The 19,273-nt window shown below is 42.0% G+C and overlaps 1 protein-coding gene across 2 annotated transcripts in view; it reads left to right on the top strand.

The window, feature by feature from the left end:
- TUT4 (terminal uridylyl transferase 4) overlaps positions 1 to 19,273 on the top strand; it is a 192,421-nt gene that overhangs the window by 82,831 nt on the left and 90,317 nt on the right. The window contains exons 14-15 of one of the 2 annotated variants that reach the window (XM_030205458.1): positions 17,864 to 18,014; positions 18,498 to 18,581. In XM_030205458.1, coding sequence (XP_030061318.1) covers positions 17,864 to 18,014; positions 18,498 to 18,581 — 235 coding nt within the window. Of the gene's footprint in view, positions 1 to 17,863; positions 18,015 to 18,494; positions 18,582 to 19,273 lie in introns of both variants that reach the window. The other variant, XM_030205457.1, reaches the window with a different exon arrangement.

Raw genomic sequence — 19,273 nt, 5'->3', positions numbered from 1 at the left:
GGTTTGCTTTGTAGTGGTCGGACCATGGTATAGCTGTCCATTTTGTGTCTGTTAGTACAAGATTTAATTCTGATGAGAATTTGTGTGTAATGATGTCTAGTGTGTGTCCTTTAATATGGGTGGACTGCATATTTGGCCAATGAAGATCATCCCATAGTTGGAGGACTGGGGGTTGAGAGAGATGGGGTGAGAGACTGGGATAAATGAGATAGACGGTAAGAGCCTGGTGCAGTGGTCTTGCTACAGGAGAAGAATTCTAGGAGTGGCAAGTTCATTTAAAATGACTTTCACAGGATTCATTTTAGGTGGGGATTTGAGGATGAGGAAGAACAGGGACTCCGGATTGAGCAGCAGTGTTGGGACTTTACAGCTGAATGTTGATGTTGGGGTCGTAGGATTGGGGACTTAGAAATCGCTTAGCAATTCAGGGAATTTGTGACAGTGAAGGCAAGGTAACTGGGTTGGGGTATGTGTAAGGGTGTGTTAAATTGGTTGAGATATGTGAGACAAGTCAGGGAAAGGTGGGGTGTAGATAAGGCGGTAAACTGAAGAATACGGAGGCACTGGGCAAGGGAAAGAGAGAGGAAAGGGCCGGGTCTGTGAAGGTATGATAGAAGGTGGGAATAAAGGAGTTGGAGAGGGGGTGAAAGGTGTATGGGAAGCTTAGTAGGTTATGTATGGGAAGCTTAGTAGGTTATAAGAGAAAGAAGAAAGGTCTGAGGTCAGGAAGTGGGGATGAGTAATGGGTAAGGAGCTAGGGCTGGGGAGGGGATTTATTTATTTATTTATTATGTCATTTCTACCTCACATTTTCCCAAGAAAGCTCAGGTTCAGTGCAGGTTACATAACAAATTAAGAATAAGCATTACAAGACAATACAAGAATACAACTATTAAAAAATTCTTTTCATATTAGCTGAACACAGGTCTAAAGAAGTGGGCTTTAAGTAAACTTCTAAACGACATATAATCAGCTGTCTGATATACTTTGGTAGTGACTTCCAGAGTTTGGTACTTTGGTAAGAAAAATTAGCATTATGAATAGTTTTGTAGGTTAAGTTTTTACAGCTTGGGAAATGTAATATGATATATTCTCTAGTTGATGAGGTGGCATTTCGTGGTGATAACTTAATAAGATCTATCATATAAGATGGTAAGATACCATAAAGAATCTGATGAACAAGACCACAGAGTTTGAGTTTAAATTTTTTCATTGATAGGTAACCAGTGTAGATCCTTGAGAGGAGATGCTTTAACATAACGTGGTGATCTATATACAAGGCGGGCAGCCATGTTTTGTGCAGTTTGTAGTTTTCTTAGGAGACTCCGCTTAATACCTACATAAATTGAATTGATTTAGTCAAATTTAGTTAAGACTAATGACTGAACTAAAGTTTGAAAGATTGATCTTGAAAAGAATGGTCTTAATCTTTTAAGCTTCCACAGTGAATTAAAGACATTCGAGACCATTTTGGAAATTTGGTAATTAAAAGAAACTGATCAATTAAGATCCCCAAGATTTTCGTTGTTGGATCTAAAGAATAAGTAACATCAGTCTTAAAATTTGAGATGGTTATTGGGTGATAAGGGCTAGTTACTATCATAAATTTCGTTTTGTTAGTATTAAATTTCAATTTGAAATTAAAAGCCCAAGATTCCATTAAATCGATACCTGCTTTGATTTTGTTTGCAATCTCATGTAATTCTTTGATGAATGGGATGTAACATATATGAATGCTGAAAACCCATTTGATTCTAGGAAATGGCCTAAAGGGATCATCATAATGTTAAACAAAATAGATGACAGAGGAGAACCCTACAAGAAACCCATGATGACAAGATAGTACCCAGTTTCTTAACTTGGTAAGATCTGGATTTTAAAAATCCAGACAACCATTTCAAGACAGTTCCACAGATTCCATAATAGGTCAAGTATGTTTAAAAGGATGTCATAATCTATTGTATCAATGCACTACACATGTCGAATTTGTGAATTACAACTTTGTTGCCTAAGCTTAATTCTTGTCTAAGATTGATTACTAATGTAGTAAGAACGGTTTCAGTACTATACGAAGGCCTGAAACCCAATTGATATTTATGTAGAATTGAATGATGCTGAAGATATTCCATTAACTGATGAGTGATTAGCCCCTCCAAAACTTTGACTAATAGAGGTATTGAGGCCACTGGTCTGTAGTTGGAAACAATACTAATACTAATTTGACTATTTTTCAGGGTCAGAGTTAAGATTATGCTGTCATTGCAAGTAAAACGTCAAAGAACAACTAGGCAGGTGTGCCCCCTCTTAACATTATTTAGGTTCTCACTTGAAATAAAAATGAGGGAATAAAAAGAATTGTTTATTTTGCTAGACTGGTCTAGTCAGGTGGGTTTTTTCACCATGCCAGCAGATGGAGAGAGAGAACCCAGTTGTCCAGTGATTATCATTACTGCTATAATGAGTAGCATAGGTGCCAGCCCTGGGTGCTCAAGCACACCCAGTATTTGGTCCGAATCAATCTGAGTCTTCTCTCCTGCCAGGCTCAACATGATCAATCCAATTTTGTCCTGAGCACACCTGACCATTTTATATTAGACCCGCTGGGTCTGGGAACAGCCATTGCTTTGTAAGTCAAATGCTGCAGTTTGCGCTAGTAATGAAGCTGCTGTTTCTTGTGTGCTGGCACCACAGTCACTTTAGGAAAAAGGAAAAGCACCTTCAAAACTTTAAGACCAGCATAACTTCAAAGTAGTGGTTACAAATTTTGAAAGTGCTTTTTTTAATTTTTCTTTTTTGCTGTGCTTGTATTGGCAACAGTCAGTGGTGTTCCTCTCTTGAGTCTTTACATGGAGGAGTCCCTGAAAAGACTGGAACCCCAGAAAGACTTTGTGCATAAGGCTGAGAGTGAGACATTTGTTGGTTGATGTTTGATAACGTCAGAATTTTGCAGGCAGTGGTGAGAGAGTAGTAACATTCTTTCCTACAGAGCTGCATATTGAAAACTCGTGCCTGTGGTCAGTGTCACCTTAGAAGGCAAGTGACTGTTAAGATAAATTGAGATACGTAACTGATATTGTGTATAGTGTTTTGGATTAAATATATATTTTTTTAAATTTTCTCTTTGAATATTTGACTCCTTTTGCTGATTTTGATGGTCTGTTTGCATGCCTTTTACAGTGCATGTTTTGCGTACTTGAATGGAGTAGAAGCTACACTTTAGGTGGCATTCTTCTGAGGTTTGGGAAAATTGTGGGATGATGGGAAGTAATGGGTGATGGTAGATGGCAGAAAGGCCTTGTGCTCCCCATGTGTTGGGAAGGATAATATTCCAAAACCATTTTGTAGATAATAAATTACCTATAAAAATTATTTATCTAAAAACTGGTCACCCTTGAAGAGAAATGGTGGTGTTAGACTGGAAGGAAGAGCAGTCAAGATGCATTAACAGAGCCAAGTAAATAGATGAAGGGAAAGAGGGAGAGGCACTAGGAGACAAAAACATGGGGGTGGGACAGTTAAAGTGTGAAGACTCAGGGACTGCGGGTGAGGCTGGTTGAGATGGGGACTCTGGGGTGGCGGAGCAGTTGGGGGGAAGAGGGGGTGGTGGTTGGGAGGCGAGGATAGGGAAGGGCAGACTTATACGGTCTGTACCAGAGCCGGTGATGGGAGGCGGGACTGGTGGTTGGGAGGTGGGAAATACTGCTGGGCAGACTTATATGGTCTGTGCCCTGAAAAGGACAGGTACAAATTCAAGGTAAGGTATACACATATGAGTTTGTCTTGGGCAGACTGGATGGACCATGCAGGTCTTTTTCTGCCGTCATCTACTATGTTACTATGTATAAGTTGGGGAGATGTTAGGTGGGTCAGGAGGGCACGATTGAGGGTTTTGAGATGGGTATAAGATAAGGGGGCTGAAAAATGAAAGGGATCGAGAGGTGGTGTAAACGATCTGGAGGGCTGTGGGTGAGACGAGCGTCAATGGAAAAGTGGTGTTTGGGGAAAGGGTAAAAATGAATCTGGGAAGACAGTGAAAGAGGAGTATTAGGAACAGTGGCTGGGTAGCAAATAAGACAAGGGGACAGAGGATGTGTTCCAGAAAAGGAGCTGGGGCTAGTGAGAAGATTTGAGGCACTGGGAAGAGGAGAGTAGAGTTGAGCCAGGGTGAGTAGAAGCTGCGAATGGGGAGACTAAGGGGTGGTGAAAAGGAGGAGAACAAGCAATTGTGGAAGGCATGAAAGCGATGGAAGTAAAAGAAGAGTACAGGGCTAGATGGACCGTTGTTCTGACCCAGTATGACTATTCTTATGTTCTTACAATGTTAAGAAGATGGAAAGTTGGTGAGTTAACAGGTGAGAAGGAGAGGAGATAGAAAAAGAAGAAATGGAAACGTCAATGTCTATGACAAATATAAGGAAGGAAATGAAAATAATAGGAAGAGAGACAAGAAATGGCACTTGGACAAAGGAACCCCAGGAAAAAGATACAGAAAATTTGCTCAATTCTCTGCTCAGATTTTTGTGACAGATACAAAATAAGTTTATTGTCATTGGTGTAATACATCTCCTCTGAAATACATTTGTTTGGTTTTTTTTGTCCTCCATATACAGAGAGGCATATTTTCAAAGCCTCAGAGTCTGCCGTTTTAGGGGTTTGTATTTTGTTGTTTCTTTTTAAAGCAAATTTCTGGTTCTGATTTTGTGGTTATTTATTCTGTATTTGTTGGGAATCTGTGTTCTACATGTGACCAATATGCTGTATTCAGCTAACATGTACTTTCAGTAGCCTTCCATTCTTAGCAGGCTCTGAAGGTTTGGGACTAGTTTCAGCTCCTAAAGTCAATAGCTGTGATTGTGGATCTGGTTCCCTGTGCAGGGATGCTTATAAGTCCACTGCAGAGGTCCTTGTTAGCCTGCTGGTACACCCAGTTGCAAGACTTCAAAGCAATCATCTCACCCTTGCTGATACTGACTTTGTGCTTCTCAAACCATACGAAAGGCATGGACCTGGAGCCTTTCATCTAGATTCATCTCTGATACAAGACTGAAAGTTGGGGGGGGGGGGGGGGGGGGGGGGAACTGCCGGGGAGATGTGGTTAAGGGCCTTTGGTTACAGTGGGAAGCCGCCTGGTTAGTCGGCAGGTTTGAGACGAGGGCTATAAAATTAGGTCTGGTCCACTTCTTGCCTCTGGTCAGGAGAACAAGTATCTGCATTCTATCAGACAATGTGTTGTGTCAACAAGCAGGAGGGTACCAGGAGCTCAGTGTAGCTCTGGATGTGCTCGGCTTTTGTTGTTAGGCAGAAGAACACTTAACAAACACTGCATGTAGCATATACAGAGTAGGTGAAACCATTCAGGCCAACTTTATTAGCAGAAACATGGTAGAGCAAGGAGAGCAGGAGTTGCATTTCAATTTATATAAGTACATAAGTAATGCCACACTGGGAAAAGACCAAGGGTCCATCGAGCCCAGCATCCTGTCCACGACAGTGGCCAATCCAGGCCAAGGGCACCTGGCCTGGCAAGCTTCCCAAACGTACAAACACTCTGCACATGTTATTCCTGAAATTGTGGATTCTTCCCAAGTCCATTTAGTAGCGGTTTATGGACTTGTCCTTTAGGAAACCGTCTAACCCCTTTTTAAACTCCACCAAGCTAACCGCCTTCACCACGTTCTCCGGCAATGAATTCCAGAGCTTAATTACGCGTTGGATGAAGAAAAATTTTCTCCGATTTGTTTTAAATTTACTACACTGTAGTTTCATCACATGCCCCCTAGTCCTAGTATTTTTGTAAAGTGTGAACAGACGCTTCACATCCAACTTTTCCACTCCACTCATTATTTTATATACCTCTATCACTTCTCCCCTCAGCCGTCTCTTCTCCAAGCTGAAAAGCCCTAGCCTCCTTAGCCCTATGAGGAAAGGCTAAGGAGGCTAGGGCTTTTCAGCTTGGAGAAGAGACGGCTGAGGGGAGACATGATAGAGGATCACTGGAGCAGTCCATGCATGGATTTGGTGGCATCCCATCCAAAATACCACAGCCAGGCTGCCTCTTGGGCTGAGGTTAGGACAATTGGTTCAAAACACATTTGTATTTCTTTAAATACTGCTAGCTTGATATGAAGATCAGGGAGGATTTCACCTTTGGAGAATCTTTTCTCAGGGCATTTTTGGCTCTTTTCTTATCCAGTTTGAAGTGGTTTATTTTTCCGCTTGTAGACAGGTCTAGCAGGATGTTAAGCTTGTGCAGGTGTTCCTGTTCTCCATCGGCATTCCTCCGCTTCAGTTCTATAGCTAGCTTTAGCCTGGAATGGGAGGGAGGGAATGTGTGGCTGTCCACAGAAGACATCTGTTACAAGTAAACAATTACACTTCTCCATGGATAAGCATGCTGACTCCCAAGGCAAGGGTTGTGCTAATCCTATCTATTCCATCCTATACCTGCAACTCTTTATGAATATTAGATGGAGGAGATAGTTTGAAGCATTAATATTGCTAATCCAAAAGAAGTATCCAATTTAGTATTTTGGTCATGGCAATAATGCTTTGTGAATTTATGTATAGATGACCATGTTGCTGCCTTACAAATGTCCTCTGTAGATGCTAGATACAGTTATGCTATTAATGTCGCAACAACACTTAGCTGGTGAGCAGGAATGTTGGCATTTTCTTTTTGGTAACAAAAGGAAATACACTTCCTATTCCAAGAAAATAAAAGTTCTCTTTATGACTGTTTTGACTCATTCTTTTGGGGGTCAAACACCAAGAACCATTGTGATGGTCTGTTCTCTTTCGCTGATCTCTGCAAGAATATCATGACAAACTCTTTCACTGTCTCCAGTATAGATTTTCTGCTAATGCATATTAAGTGGTGGAGGCAGAAGACTGGTAACAGTTAGTTAATATGAAAATCCATAAACACTTGGAAGAAAGTTTGGATGTGGTTATAGTACTACTCTGTTCTCATATATTTGGGTATATGGATGGTAGTACACCAAAGCTTGTATCACACTTCTGTGTACTGAGGTTATTGCTATTTGAAAAAGCATCTTCCATGAGACGTATTTCAAAGGAGTGGATTCCAAGGGTTCAAATTGATATTCCATCAGTTGGGATGCATTAAATTTTGCCCTATTTCAGGTGAAAATATTTTCAATTTTTTTTTCCATTTTAGCACCATCAAAAAGAGGAATATTTTTATTTCCAGAATCACATTTTTTTTCACTCTGGGACCAAGGTGCTTTATATTCCAAAAAAAGCATAGAAATCCATGATGTCTGGTGTTTGCATGCAACATTTTGCAATGTACAACATAATCGTTGCCAAACAAAAGAAAGATGGGCTGCCAAATTTTGCAAGCATGTGGGATGAATCGACTCAGCTGAACAATAATGCCAGCCCATATGGAGTTAGATGCTAGTTATAGTGCCTTGAAGTTGATATGAATCAAGCAAGCTGTTTGTTGATGCTGGTCACTGAAGATACTCGCTCTTAAAACAGAGTTCTGGTGTGATATACTCTAAATATGATGCCTAACAAATATTTATTTTTTTCTCATGAGAGGAAATTGAAAAATTAAGACCAGCTGAGGAAGAAAGGTTCAATAGAGGGCAAACTGTATCTGGCACCAGAGAAAACCATCAGATCAAGCCATTTGATGAAAACAGTTTGTGTGAGAAGGGTTTCCAATGATACCACATCGTTTGTGACCAATGTTTTCCACCTAGCAGCTGAGGCATGTATCCAAAAATATAGATAATTGATCTTCAGCCTGGCCAGTATGTTGCTTGCATATATGATAATCACTGGTGGGTTGGAAATATGTGTGTTTAATTTCAGTGGAAGAATGTGATGCTTTAATCAGTTTCATTCATCCAAAAGGGGATGTGCATTTCTTTCATTGACCAAGTTGAAAAGATTTATGTTGGGTTCAAGTTTATTTCAACTTCATATACTATAGAGTATATTATACTATTAAAGCAGTTTACAGTCAATACTGTATATCATAACAAATTTAAAACAAAAAGGAAATACATTAAATAGGAAAGAATTAAACAGGATTAGAACAGGAGGAGGCAAAGAGAGGCTGAAAACCAAGATGAACAGTGCAAAAAACCCCAAACCTCAACCCCATTCGGGCAGCAACAAGACTCCTAAGGGAGCTCCACTGAAATAAAATTCAAGAAGAGAGGACTAAACAACCTTTTCCTGATGGATTGATAAGAAGGGATTTGAAGAAGATAAGAATGAGATGAACGAAGAGCTCTCGAACAGCATATTATTGGTATCCTTGGTCCACAGCAGCTACATTTGGAAGATGAGACTGCTCTATCTACTGTGAATTAAATATGTCATTGTATCTATAAAAAGGCTATTTCCAATCCATTGTTTTTGCCAACTTTGCTGATATATTGTGCTATGAATACATTTTGTTGTGCCTTGGCAAAGTTTATTCAACATTGCTGCATTCATCTCAAAATGCTAAGCTAGGACAGAAGACTTTTAAACAGTTTTGTCAAGCAATACTTCTATATTGTACTTGGCAGAATATTAGACCTTACTGCTTGAATAGATAATTTTGGTTATTTTTGGACCGATTTTTGGGCCACAGATCTTTCTGGTCCCAAAACAAATAAACATGATTCTACTAGTAAAAAATATGATCTTTTCAATAGGTTTGGAAAGAAAAAGGTCTGACGATACCTATTGGGCAATTTGTACCTTAAAAATAGGGCAAAATTCAACATAAATGAGGGTTGTTTTTTTTTTGCACATTTTCAGTTAAGTATGTCTCGGTAAATATGCATCCAAGTTCAAGTTTCTTTTAGCTTTATGTTGGCAACCGTGCTGTCAAAAAAAATAACAAATTATTATTTAATTTTAGTTTATTTGCAGGGAGGGAGCTTAGTCCAAACTTTAATGAACAAAATATTATGCAAATTTTTCATCCTACATTGAGTCAAATTTTTTAAAAATGCTAACAACTGAGAGCCTTAAAAATAAAATGTTCAGGATGTCCGAGAGGAAGTGACGTCATCAGGTAGCATGGCAGCCTAGCCTTGGAGCTCCCTCTCCCACTACCGACAAACCGGGTAAAATAGCAACCCAAAGGGAGGAAAAATCAGCAAAAACCAGCGGATCTCACCCTTAAATATCTGGAGACATGAGCAAAGCAGTTTCCACGAGGAAAAAAGAGGCAGAAAGGGCAGAGAAAAGTATGTCGAGTAAGGCCGCAAAAAACCGCGAGTCGCCTGAGCGAGCCTCCCCCTCGGATTCGGACTCTGCACTCTCTATGTCTGAAGCGCGAGCCCCACCTTCAAAAAAAGGCATATCTGGTGAGCTGCACAGGTTTCTCTCCAATATACAGTCGGAGATCAAGCAGTCTAAAGACGAAATATTAGAGCGAATGGATACGCTTAGCGCTGATCTCAAAGAATTGGGAGGAAGAGTGGAGGAGGCAGAATTGAAAATAGACGAGCACACGGACACTTTAAATAAACACGCCACTCTGCTGCAAGAAATGGAACATAAACACGCTCACCTGGAATACAAATTGGACGATATCGAAAACCGGGGACGAAGGAATAACCTCCGTTTTCGCGGTGTCCCTGAAGGTGGCGAGACAGAAAACGTGGCGGTGATAGTACAAACATTGTGCTCCACGTTGTTAGGCCCCGAGGAGGGAGAGCTGCGGTGTGAATTAGACAGAGCGCACAGAGCACTGGGCGCGCGAAAGGAGCAGCAAACGCGTGATATAATTGTGCGGTTCCATAAATACGAAATTAAAGAAAAGGTCCTGTCGGCTGCAAGAAAGACAAAGACTTTGGAGTTTGGAGGAGCTCAGATACAGGTCTATCAAGACCTTTCACAATACACCCTCCAGCTTAGAAGACAAATGAGGCCGGCGCTGGAGTCTTTGAGCAAACATCAGATACAATACAGATGGGGATTCCCTTTTTCACTAAACTTCACCCTGAAGGGTAACAAGCATAGGGTGCAAACCCTACAAGAGGCATGGGAGGTCCTGCACGCGGCTGACCTTGTTTCCGCAAAGGCCCCACCTGGGGCGGTGGCGCCCACTACAAGAGCGAAACTACAACGGTGGCAAAGAGTCCCAGAATCTTCCAAGAAAAATAACCAGAAGCGTTGAGCTGGACTGCACAGGTTTGATAAGGGTTCAGGGACAGTGCCTCAACGGCCGTGGTGAATGGAGGCAGCCCATTTCTGGAGAACGAGCCTAAAGGTCGCCGGTCAGGCCGATTTTGGCCTGCATACTGTTCAGTTGGTGATGGACCTACTTTTAGCTATAAGCTTAAGACTTGGGGGGGAGGGGGGGAAGCACAGAGTCGGAAAAGTTTGTGGGTGGGATTAATGCTGACACATAAGTTGATCGGGTGTGAATTGGTTGGGAACTAGGGGGGTGGGGGGGGGGAAGGGGAATAATAAGTGTTTAAAGACCCGGTGGGAGTGGGGGGGGGCTGAATGTGGGGTTGGGTGCTGTGTGGCTGATGGGTAGCTTCCTCGATTCCCATCTGGAGGATATAGGTCTTCCAGGTGGTGAGAATGGTTGGGAGAGGGGGGATGGAAGGGGGGGGGAATAGATGGGAGGATGCTAGAAGGGGAGGGAGGGAGGACAAGGTTAGGGCTACGGATGCAAGACAGTGCAATGTTGTACAGAGGTGCCACGAAAGAATGCAATTGATCAGGCTTGCTCAAATAACCAGTGATGGGTACTGACTTAAAGATTCTCTCCTATAATGTAAAGGGGTTAAATATGCCACAGAAACGACAGAAGTTCCACAAAGAATTGACGCAGTTAAGGCCACATGTGGCCCTACTGCAGGAAACACACTTGCGGGGCAGACATGAAAGGCTTCTATCCCATTCAGAATATCCAGTGGCACACTATGCATCGGCGGCAGAGTCAAAGAAGGGAGGTGTAGTGATACTAATACATGCATCGTTTGGGGCACAGGTGATCAAGGTAAAGAGGGACCCGGGTGGACGTTATATCTTCCTGCATATCAGAATTGCCCAAGTGGACCTAACAATTGCATCTATATATGCGCCCAATGTAGGACAGGCGAGCTTTATCGAGAGAGTTAAAAACTCATTAACTAGTTTTGCCCAGGGATCCCTTGTGATTGGTGGGGACTTTAATGCTGTGATGAGCTTAAATCTAGATCGCACGGGAGCTCCTAGGGCCGAAGGTCAGAAAGATTCGCTGGCTCTGAGATCTCTAGCGCAATCTTTAGGCACACTGGACTTGTGGAGATTGAAACATCAGAGAGAGCGAGATTATACATTTTATTCACCCGTCCACAACTCCTATTCACGCATTGATTACATTTTTTTAGATGTCACATTAGTAGAGCAGGGACCTGATGCGGGGATAGGGAATATGACCATCTCGGACCATGCACCGGTGTGGGTTACCTTACCAAATATCAGAGCAGAACCTAAGGATAAAAGATGGACACTAAATGTTGGTCTCTTGGGGGAAGGGGAAGTGGTGGAAGGATATAAAAAGATGCTAAAAGAATATCTTGAATTTAATTTGGAGTCAGGGCCCTCACTCAATACGGTATGGGATGCCCTGAAAGCAGTGTCCCGGGGTTATTTCTTGCAATTGGCAAGCAAAAAATCAAAGATTCGCAGGGCACAGATAGAACGCTGTATGGAGAGCATTCGCGTACTAGAGGCACAGCACAAAGCCAATGGGTCAGCACGAATATTGCGGGAGCTTCATGTACAGCGGGCGCTACTAGATTCCATATATTCCGAGCAGCTTAGCATGATAGAAGCAAAGAATAGAGTGAACTCATATGAATTTGGCAACAAAGCGGGGCGCCTCCTGGCCACAAAATTGCGTAGGCAAAAAGTAGAGCGGACCATTCTAAAGATACGAGAGGCAGGACGGAGGGATCTAGATACATCTGACCAAATTCGTAAACGATTTGGGGAATTTTATCAGACTTTGTATGCTCAGGAACTTAGCCCCCCTTTGGAGCTAGTAGACCAATATTTACTAGATAGTGAGTTGTCCTCTTTGAGTCCCCAGCAACAAGCACTGCTAGATGAACCAGTTACCCCTAAGGAAATTCAGGTAGCTATCGGTAGCTTACCCTCAAGCAAATCACCTGGACTGGATGGCTTGCCAAATGAGTTTTATAAAAAGTTTGCCCCTGAATTAGCCCCCATCCTGGCAGATGTGTTTAACAAAGTGGGGAGGGGGGAGCCCTTGCCGATGTCCATGATGGAGGCATGGATAGCAGTGCTACCTAAGCCAGGCAAAGACCACCAAGAATGTGGTTCTTATAGACCTATATCGGTCCTAAACGCAGATGTAAAAATCCTGGCCAAGGTGTTGGCAAGTAGGCTGGCACCTATTCTCCCAGTGCTCATCCATCCTGACCAGGTGGGTTTTGTCCCTTACCGAAAAGCGATGGACAACATTAGGAGAGTGGTGGACATTATGTATCTGGCAAAGAGAAATAAGAGACCGCTCTGTCTTCTAAGTCTTGACGCGGAGAAAGCCTTTGACCGGGTTCACTGGCCCTTTATGTATAAGGTCTTGGAAACCATGAGGTTTGGGGTACAGTTCCGGAGGTGGATTCAGGCTTTCTATGAGTCCCCAAGGGCCTGTGTCCGGGTCAATGGTGGTAATTCCGAGACGTTCACGTTGTACAGAGGCACCAGACAGGGGTGCCCATTGTCACCCTTGTTGTTCGCTATGGTGATGGAGCCCTTTGCGGCTTATGTGCGGCTGGATCCTAATATCTCAGGAGTCAGAATAGCAGATAGAATCCACAAAATGGCCCTTTTCGCGGATGACGTCCTGCTGATGATATCTCGACCTCTTGACACCTTTCCACATCTAGAGAGCATCATAGAGGAATACTCGGCAGTGTCGGGATTCAAAGTTAACATGGCAAAATCAGAAGCTTTGAATGTGACACTCCCAGATGCAGTGGTGGAATCCTTAAAGAACTCTTCCTCCTTCCGATGGGCACCTAAGCAAATTAGATACCTAGGGGTTAACCTGACTGGGGAGTTCTCTGAACTTTTTAATGCTAACTACAAAGGAATAGGCAAAACTATCGGGGAAGATCTAGAGCGATGGGGAGACTTGGGAGTCTCATGGTTTGGAAGAATAGCTATCCTCAAAATGAACATATTACCCCGCTTGCTGTATCTCTTTCAGGTGCTGCCTGTGATGATGCCCAGGCGATTTATAACTTCACTGCAAAACAAGTTAGTGCGGTTCGTCTGGGCAGGAAAGCATCCAAGGTTAGCAAGGGCCCTGCTATACAAGGAACGGAGGAGAGGGGGGCTGGGGGTACCCAATCTCACCTGGTATTACAGAGCAGCACAAGGGAAGGCCGCTCTTGAATGGCAACAAGACTATCCGGATCGACAGTGGGTGCACATAGAACAACATTCCTTAGGGGACACACCGTTGAACGCACTCATGTGGCTACCGAAGCCTTTTAGAATCCTGGAGGAACAAGCCTGCCCATCCATAGCGGTGACACTTAACTATTGGGACAGTTTATTCCTTAAGAGAAAATGCGTTCTCACCCGCAGCACCCCTATAGCTTTTAATCCTTTATTTCTACCAGGCACCACAAAGGGGACTTTTACTGCATGGTACAAGGAAGGGGTGAGAACCTGGGGCCAAATGTTTGAAGGGGACTCACTGCTGTCTTTAAATGCACTGAAGGACAGGTTCCCGGGGATAGAAGGGGGTGAATTTGCATATTGTCAATTAGTACACTTCCTTCAGACTAAAGCGGTGAGGGAGGTGATGCAACGTCAAACATCAGAGTTAGAAAAGATGTGTGAGAAGTTTTCTTCTTCTCGTGGCCTGATCAGCCACCTGTACCTTCTCATCAGTAAACAATCACCTTGCAGTGGTGAGCATAGGCAAAGATGGGAAAGGGAACTGGGTGTGAAGTTGGGAGAACCTGAATGGGAGAGAATAGAAAGAAGTGTAGTAGGGGTATCGACACATGTCCCCATACAGGAGAACGCAGTGAAAGTACTATATAGGTGGTATCTTACACCTGCCCGCTTACAGAGGATGTTTCCACTGGCCCCTGGTATGTGTTGGAGGAAGTGCGGGCATAAAGGCACAATGGGGCACATATGGTGGGACTGTGTCAAAATTCGGGCATTCTGGAGGGCGGTCCACTTTAGATTGCAGAAATGGCTGGGAAGCACAATACCATGGACCCCTGAAGTGTTTCTGTTCTCAGCTCAGATTGCAGGTTTAGCAACATGTAAACAGATACTGGTGAAGCATGTAGTAGGAACTGCAAGGGTGGTTGTGGCCTCTCACTGGCGGCGCGAAGGGGTCCCTCCGATAGCAAGATGGTTAAACAAACTGTGGTATGTGCGCGAAATGGAGAGATTGAAGGCTGAGCGCAAACACCAATTGGGTAAATGGAACCTAATATGGAAAAATGTTACTTCTGAAGCTCTGTCAGTTTAGAATGTATGATGAGAGAGTGAGCGGATAGTAGGTGGCCAGCCGAGTCCTTAGGGAGGGAGGGTGGGAAGAGGGGGGGAGGATGGGAGGGGGGGGGGGGAAACGTTTGAATCTAAAACATTAAAAAAAAAAAAAATTTTTGAAGTTCTGTTATGATGACTATTGAAGGTTGAAACTGTTAAATATTGCAGTATTGAAAACATTAGCAGATTAGTTGTATTAGCAATGGAACAGTACTTTTATTTTTATAGCTGTGTTGCATGTGCAATGTATTTCAAGTCCTGCTTTGTTGGATAATAAAGACTTCTTACAAATAAAAAAATAAAAAAAAATGTTTAAATTCAGCACCAAAAATGTACCTAGTTGAGTAAATTTTAGGCTGCTAAATGATAATGCCAGCATAGATTTAGCACTGAGAAGTAAGTAGGTGATGACCAGATGACTTCCAGTAATCAGATAGATGCAATCTCACACTTTATTGAACAAGCACCAGAAGGGAACCCAACATGAGACTGTGTTTTGGCAGATCAAGCTGTCTGCCTCAGGGGTCATAAATAAATATGGTGCTGGAATTATGTTATTAATTTGGAAATACAAAAAAACACTGCTGTACTTGAAACAGCCAATGGCTTGTTCAACGTATAACGACGTGTCCCATTGACAACACTTACATCTGTTTTGTCATATGTAGTTTTATAGTAACGTAGTATATGATGGCAGAGAATGACCTGTACGGTCCATACAGTCTGCCCAACAAGATAAACTCATGTGTGCTACATTATGTGTATACCTGACCTTGATTTGTATCTGCCATTTTCAGGGCACAGACCATAGACGTTTGCCCAGCACTAGCCCCGCCTCCCACCACTGGCTCTGCCACCCAATCTCTGCTAAGCTTCTGAGGATCCTTTCCTTCTGAACAGGATTACTTTATGTTTCGTATTTCCAAATTAATAACATTGTTTCAGCAACACAGTTGTTTATGACCCCTGAGGCAGGCGGCCTGATCCGCCGAAACACGGTCCTGTGTCGGGTCCCTTTCTGGTGCTTGTTCAATAAAGTGTGAGATTGCATCTATCTGCTTACTGGAAGTCATCTGGTCATCCCCTACTTGCTTCTCAGTGCTAAATCTATGCTGGCATTATCATTTAGCAACCTGAAATTTACCCAACTAGGTAAATTTTTGGTGCTGAATTTGAACATTTTATTTTTGAGGCTCTCAATTTTGCTTCTCACCGTTTGGACTTACTGTAGGGATTTGTTTCCTATTGTAGCATAGATTTATCAAAATGTTGCCTTTCTAATGTATTTGAATTCACATGTGGATGAGCCAGTATAACAGCCTCTGCACATTTATACGCCATGGAGTCCACGGGAATTTCCAGGTCATAAGTATTGCTACAGAGTGGCACAGAGTAGCTCCAAGTGCCACTCCAAACAGAATCGGTACGCTTCCGCCTCAGGTCTGCATCCACCTCATTGTCTTCCTCCTCCCATCCCCTCAGGTGTCTGTCCTGGTAGCAGCATGCTGCTAACATACTTGACAGACTGCTGGCTTCATTTTCCTGCTAACACCATGTAATGGCACATTAAGGACCTAATTTGCTCAAAAAGGACGTAGCAGAATTAGAAAAGGAGCAGAGAAGGATGGACCCACTCCCCTATGAGTTAAGGCTGAAGAGGCGGGAATATCTTCCAGGTCATAGATATTGCAAAGGAGTGGCACAGAGTAGCTCCAAGTGCCACTCCAAACAGAATCGATGCACTTCCCCCTCAGGTCTGCATTTGCCTTATTGTCTTCCTCCTCCCATCCTCTTAGGTGTCTCTCCTGGTAGCAGCATGCTGCTAATGTGCCAGCACCATGTAATATCTCATATATTACCCAACTCTCACAACAATTCACGTTTTTCAATGCTAAAGGGTATTATTATATTGTATAGGATCCGTCAGATACCTCTGTCACCACCACACAGGCTAATAACGTGAGCCAGGCACTTCTATGGTGGGCAGATATTCCTCATTTGATCCATCTAATTTTTTAATCACTCTTTAATATCAGCTCTTCATTTTTTTATATACTTGTTTACTTTTTTTAAATATATATTCAAACTAAAGCACTTAGCTTTTAAAGCGTAGCATCATTATATACTCCTTCTTCACATTTCAAACTGCTTTAACAGACCGATCACTCATCTCGGAGATCATATTACCGACATGAATTCACGTTTCGCAACTAGTGCTGTATCAAGGTATATCTCCTCAGTCGAGCCTGGAAACAACTTCCTGCTTTCTTTTCCATGTTTCAAAACCATGTAATGGCACATTAAGGACCTAATTTGCTCAAAAAGGATGTAGCAGAATTAGAAAAGGAGTAGAGAAGGCAACCAAAATGGTAATAGGGATGGATTCACTCTCCTGTGAGTTAAGCCTAAAGAGGTTAGGACTCTTTATCTTGGAGACAAGGCTACTAAAGGGAAATATGAAGTCTATACAATCATATGCTGTCAGGTCTCAAATAAAAAGAATGTTAAGAGCCCATCTGTTCTTAGAATTTTTATTACATCATCCTGTGATTGTTTCATATCTGTAGAATGTTAACGACCAGTTTCTTTGAGAGATGGACTCGTTCTACAAGCTCTCCTTCTGATTTCCATCTACTGCTTGACAGTTGCAGGGCATTTAAAAAAAATGATTAGGTGGTGAAAAGCCTTCCTTTAAACATTTATCTTAGTAAGTGTACTGAAATTCTCTCTTTGTCTCTGTAAATGATAGCACTCGGGAGTTCATGTATATTTATATTTATTGCATTTGTATCCCACATTTTCCCACCTCTTTGCAGGCTTCAATGTGGCTTACAATACATCATGGATAGTGGAAATGAGGAGAGGTTAAACAATTGGAGTTACAGAATGGTTTGGGTTGAATGGTAATGGAATACATAAAAGTAAGAAACATAAGGCATTAATTTACATTCATGGTGTAAGTGGGAGTTTCACATGACTCGATCTTTGTGATAAGTCTCGTCGAAGAGATGGGTCTGTAGTACATTTGACTTCCCCAGATGGGAAGGTAGTAGAAGGGACTGCTCAAGACCGAGCCAAAGGAGAGAGAGAGAGGACTCAGTTCCTTGTTATCTACTGCTGACGTAATTTCTGCTATCTTTTAAAAATTTTTTTGCAAGTTTACTGAATAGATTTGTAAATATTTTTATCCCAAATCCTAATGGGACCTATTTACTAAAGGTTTGTTCTCAATTTGTGTCTCTGAGAAGAAGTTTGATAAAGGCCCCATGTGCCATATGATTGTTTAATCCCACCTTCTGTAGTATGAATGAAAAAAACACTGTTTTTATTTCCCTCCCTTGTGTAGCTTCCAACCATAGTATGCGGCATCTGCAAACGTGAAGGCCACTCCAAGACAGACTGTCCTGAGGATTTTAAAAAAATTGATCTAAAACCTCTACCACCAATGACAAACAGATTTCGAGATACAATTGATAAAGTTTGTCGAAGATGCTTTGGTAGGTTCACTAGAGTTACAGAAATACAGCAAATGTTTTACATATTCAGGCCTTTTAAATGGTTATCAGACTTCAGTAGTAATTTTCTTCCAAGTTAGCCAATAGCAAAAATGACATATTGTGTTACCAACCCATCCAAATTGAATCGGCCAATATCAATTTTTTGTAGTTGTGAAGAGAACTTCTCCAGTAGTACTTTTTTGGTTGTGATTTAGAAGCTCAGGGACCTGTTTACTAAAGGTTTTCTCCCATTTTGTGTCTGAGAAAAATGCTTAGTAAACAGGGCCCTCAGTCTAAAAAACATATTAGAAGCATTTTTTTAATGGTCTTTAAAATGAAATGACATGGTTTCTGTCAATTTTTGTTTATTCCACAAGCAGACTGGATATATTGTGAAGACCTTTTGATCAATACCTCTTATTTAAATGATAGACTTTCATATGTGAATATAAGCTTTTCTTTTCTTTTCTTTTTGCTTAGAAGAATTATCTCCTCATACCTCAGAGCAACAAAGCAGGGAACAAATCCTAATATATTTGGAAAGGTTTATTCAGAAGGAATTTAATGGTAAGTAATGATATTTAAAGCTTTTATTACCCCTTATTGAGACTATTGAGACCCACTGCTCTAATAGTGGAGTGGAGGAGTGGCCTAGTGGTTAGAGCACTGGTCTTGCAATCCAGAGGTGGCCAGTTCAAATCCTGCTGCTGCTCCTTGTGATCTTGGGCAAGTCACTTTTCCCTCCATTGCCTCAGGTACAAACTTAGAATGTGAGCCCTCCTGGGACAGAGAAATATGAGCTACTACTGAAAAAGGTGTGAGCAAAATCCAAATAAATAATAGCTGGGTTATAACTAAAGGAAGCAGAAGATGGCTTCTGCAGAAAGCACCCACAAATGAAGTCTGACTAGGCTGGAGCGTTAGGCCTTGGCCATACATGAGTCAGTTCTTTTTTTTTTTTTTTTTAAATCATATTTTTATTAAGGTTTTCAAAATAAAACATAAAAGAATACACAAAAGCAAATAGTATACAACATAAAAGGATACACAAAAGCTAACAAAAAAAAAACCCCACACCATGGCATCTAAGTGTAAATATAAGAACGTTCCATGACAATACCTAGTGGCAAAGGTCAAGTAGGGCTATGGGATGCCTGACAAAAAAAAGTCTAAGCGAGCCCAAGAAAATCGGTAAAGAAAAGCCCCTAAGTTTTCTGGAAAATATCAGGATATTTTTGGTGGACAGAAGCATGAAGCCA

This window comes from Microcaecilia unicolor, chromosome 6, assembly GCF_901765095.1.
Source record: "Microcaecilia unicolor chromosome 6, aMicUni1.1, whole genome shotgun sequence".
Taxonomy (NCBI): domain Eukaryota; kingdom Metazoa; phylum Chordata; class Amphibia; order Gymnophiona; family Siphonopidae; genus Microcaecilia; species Microcaecilia unicolor.
The sequence above is the reverse complement of the archived record's forward strand: the minus strand, read 5'-3'. Positions and strand labels throughout refer to the sequence as shown.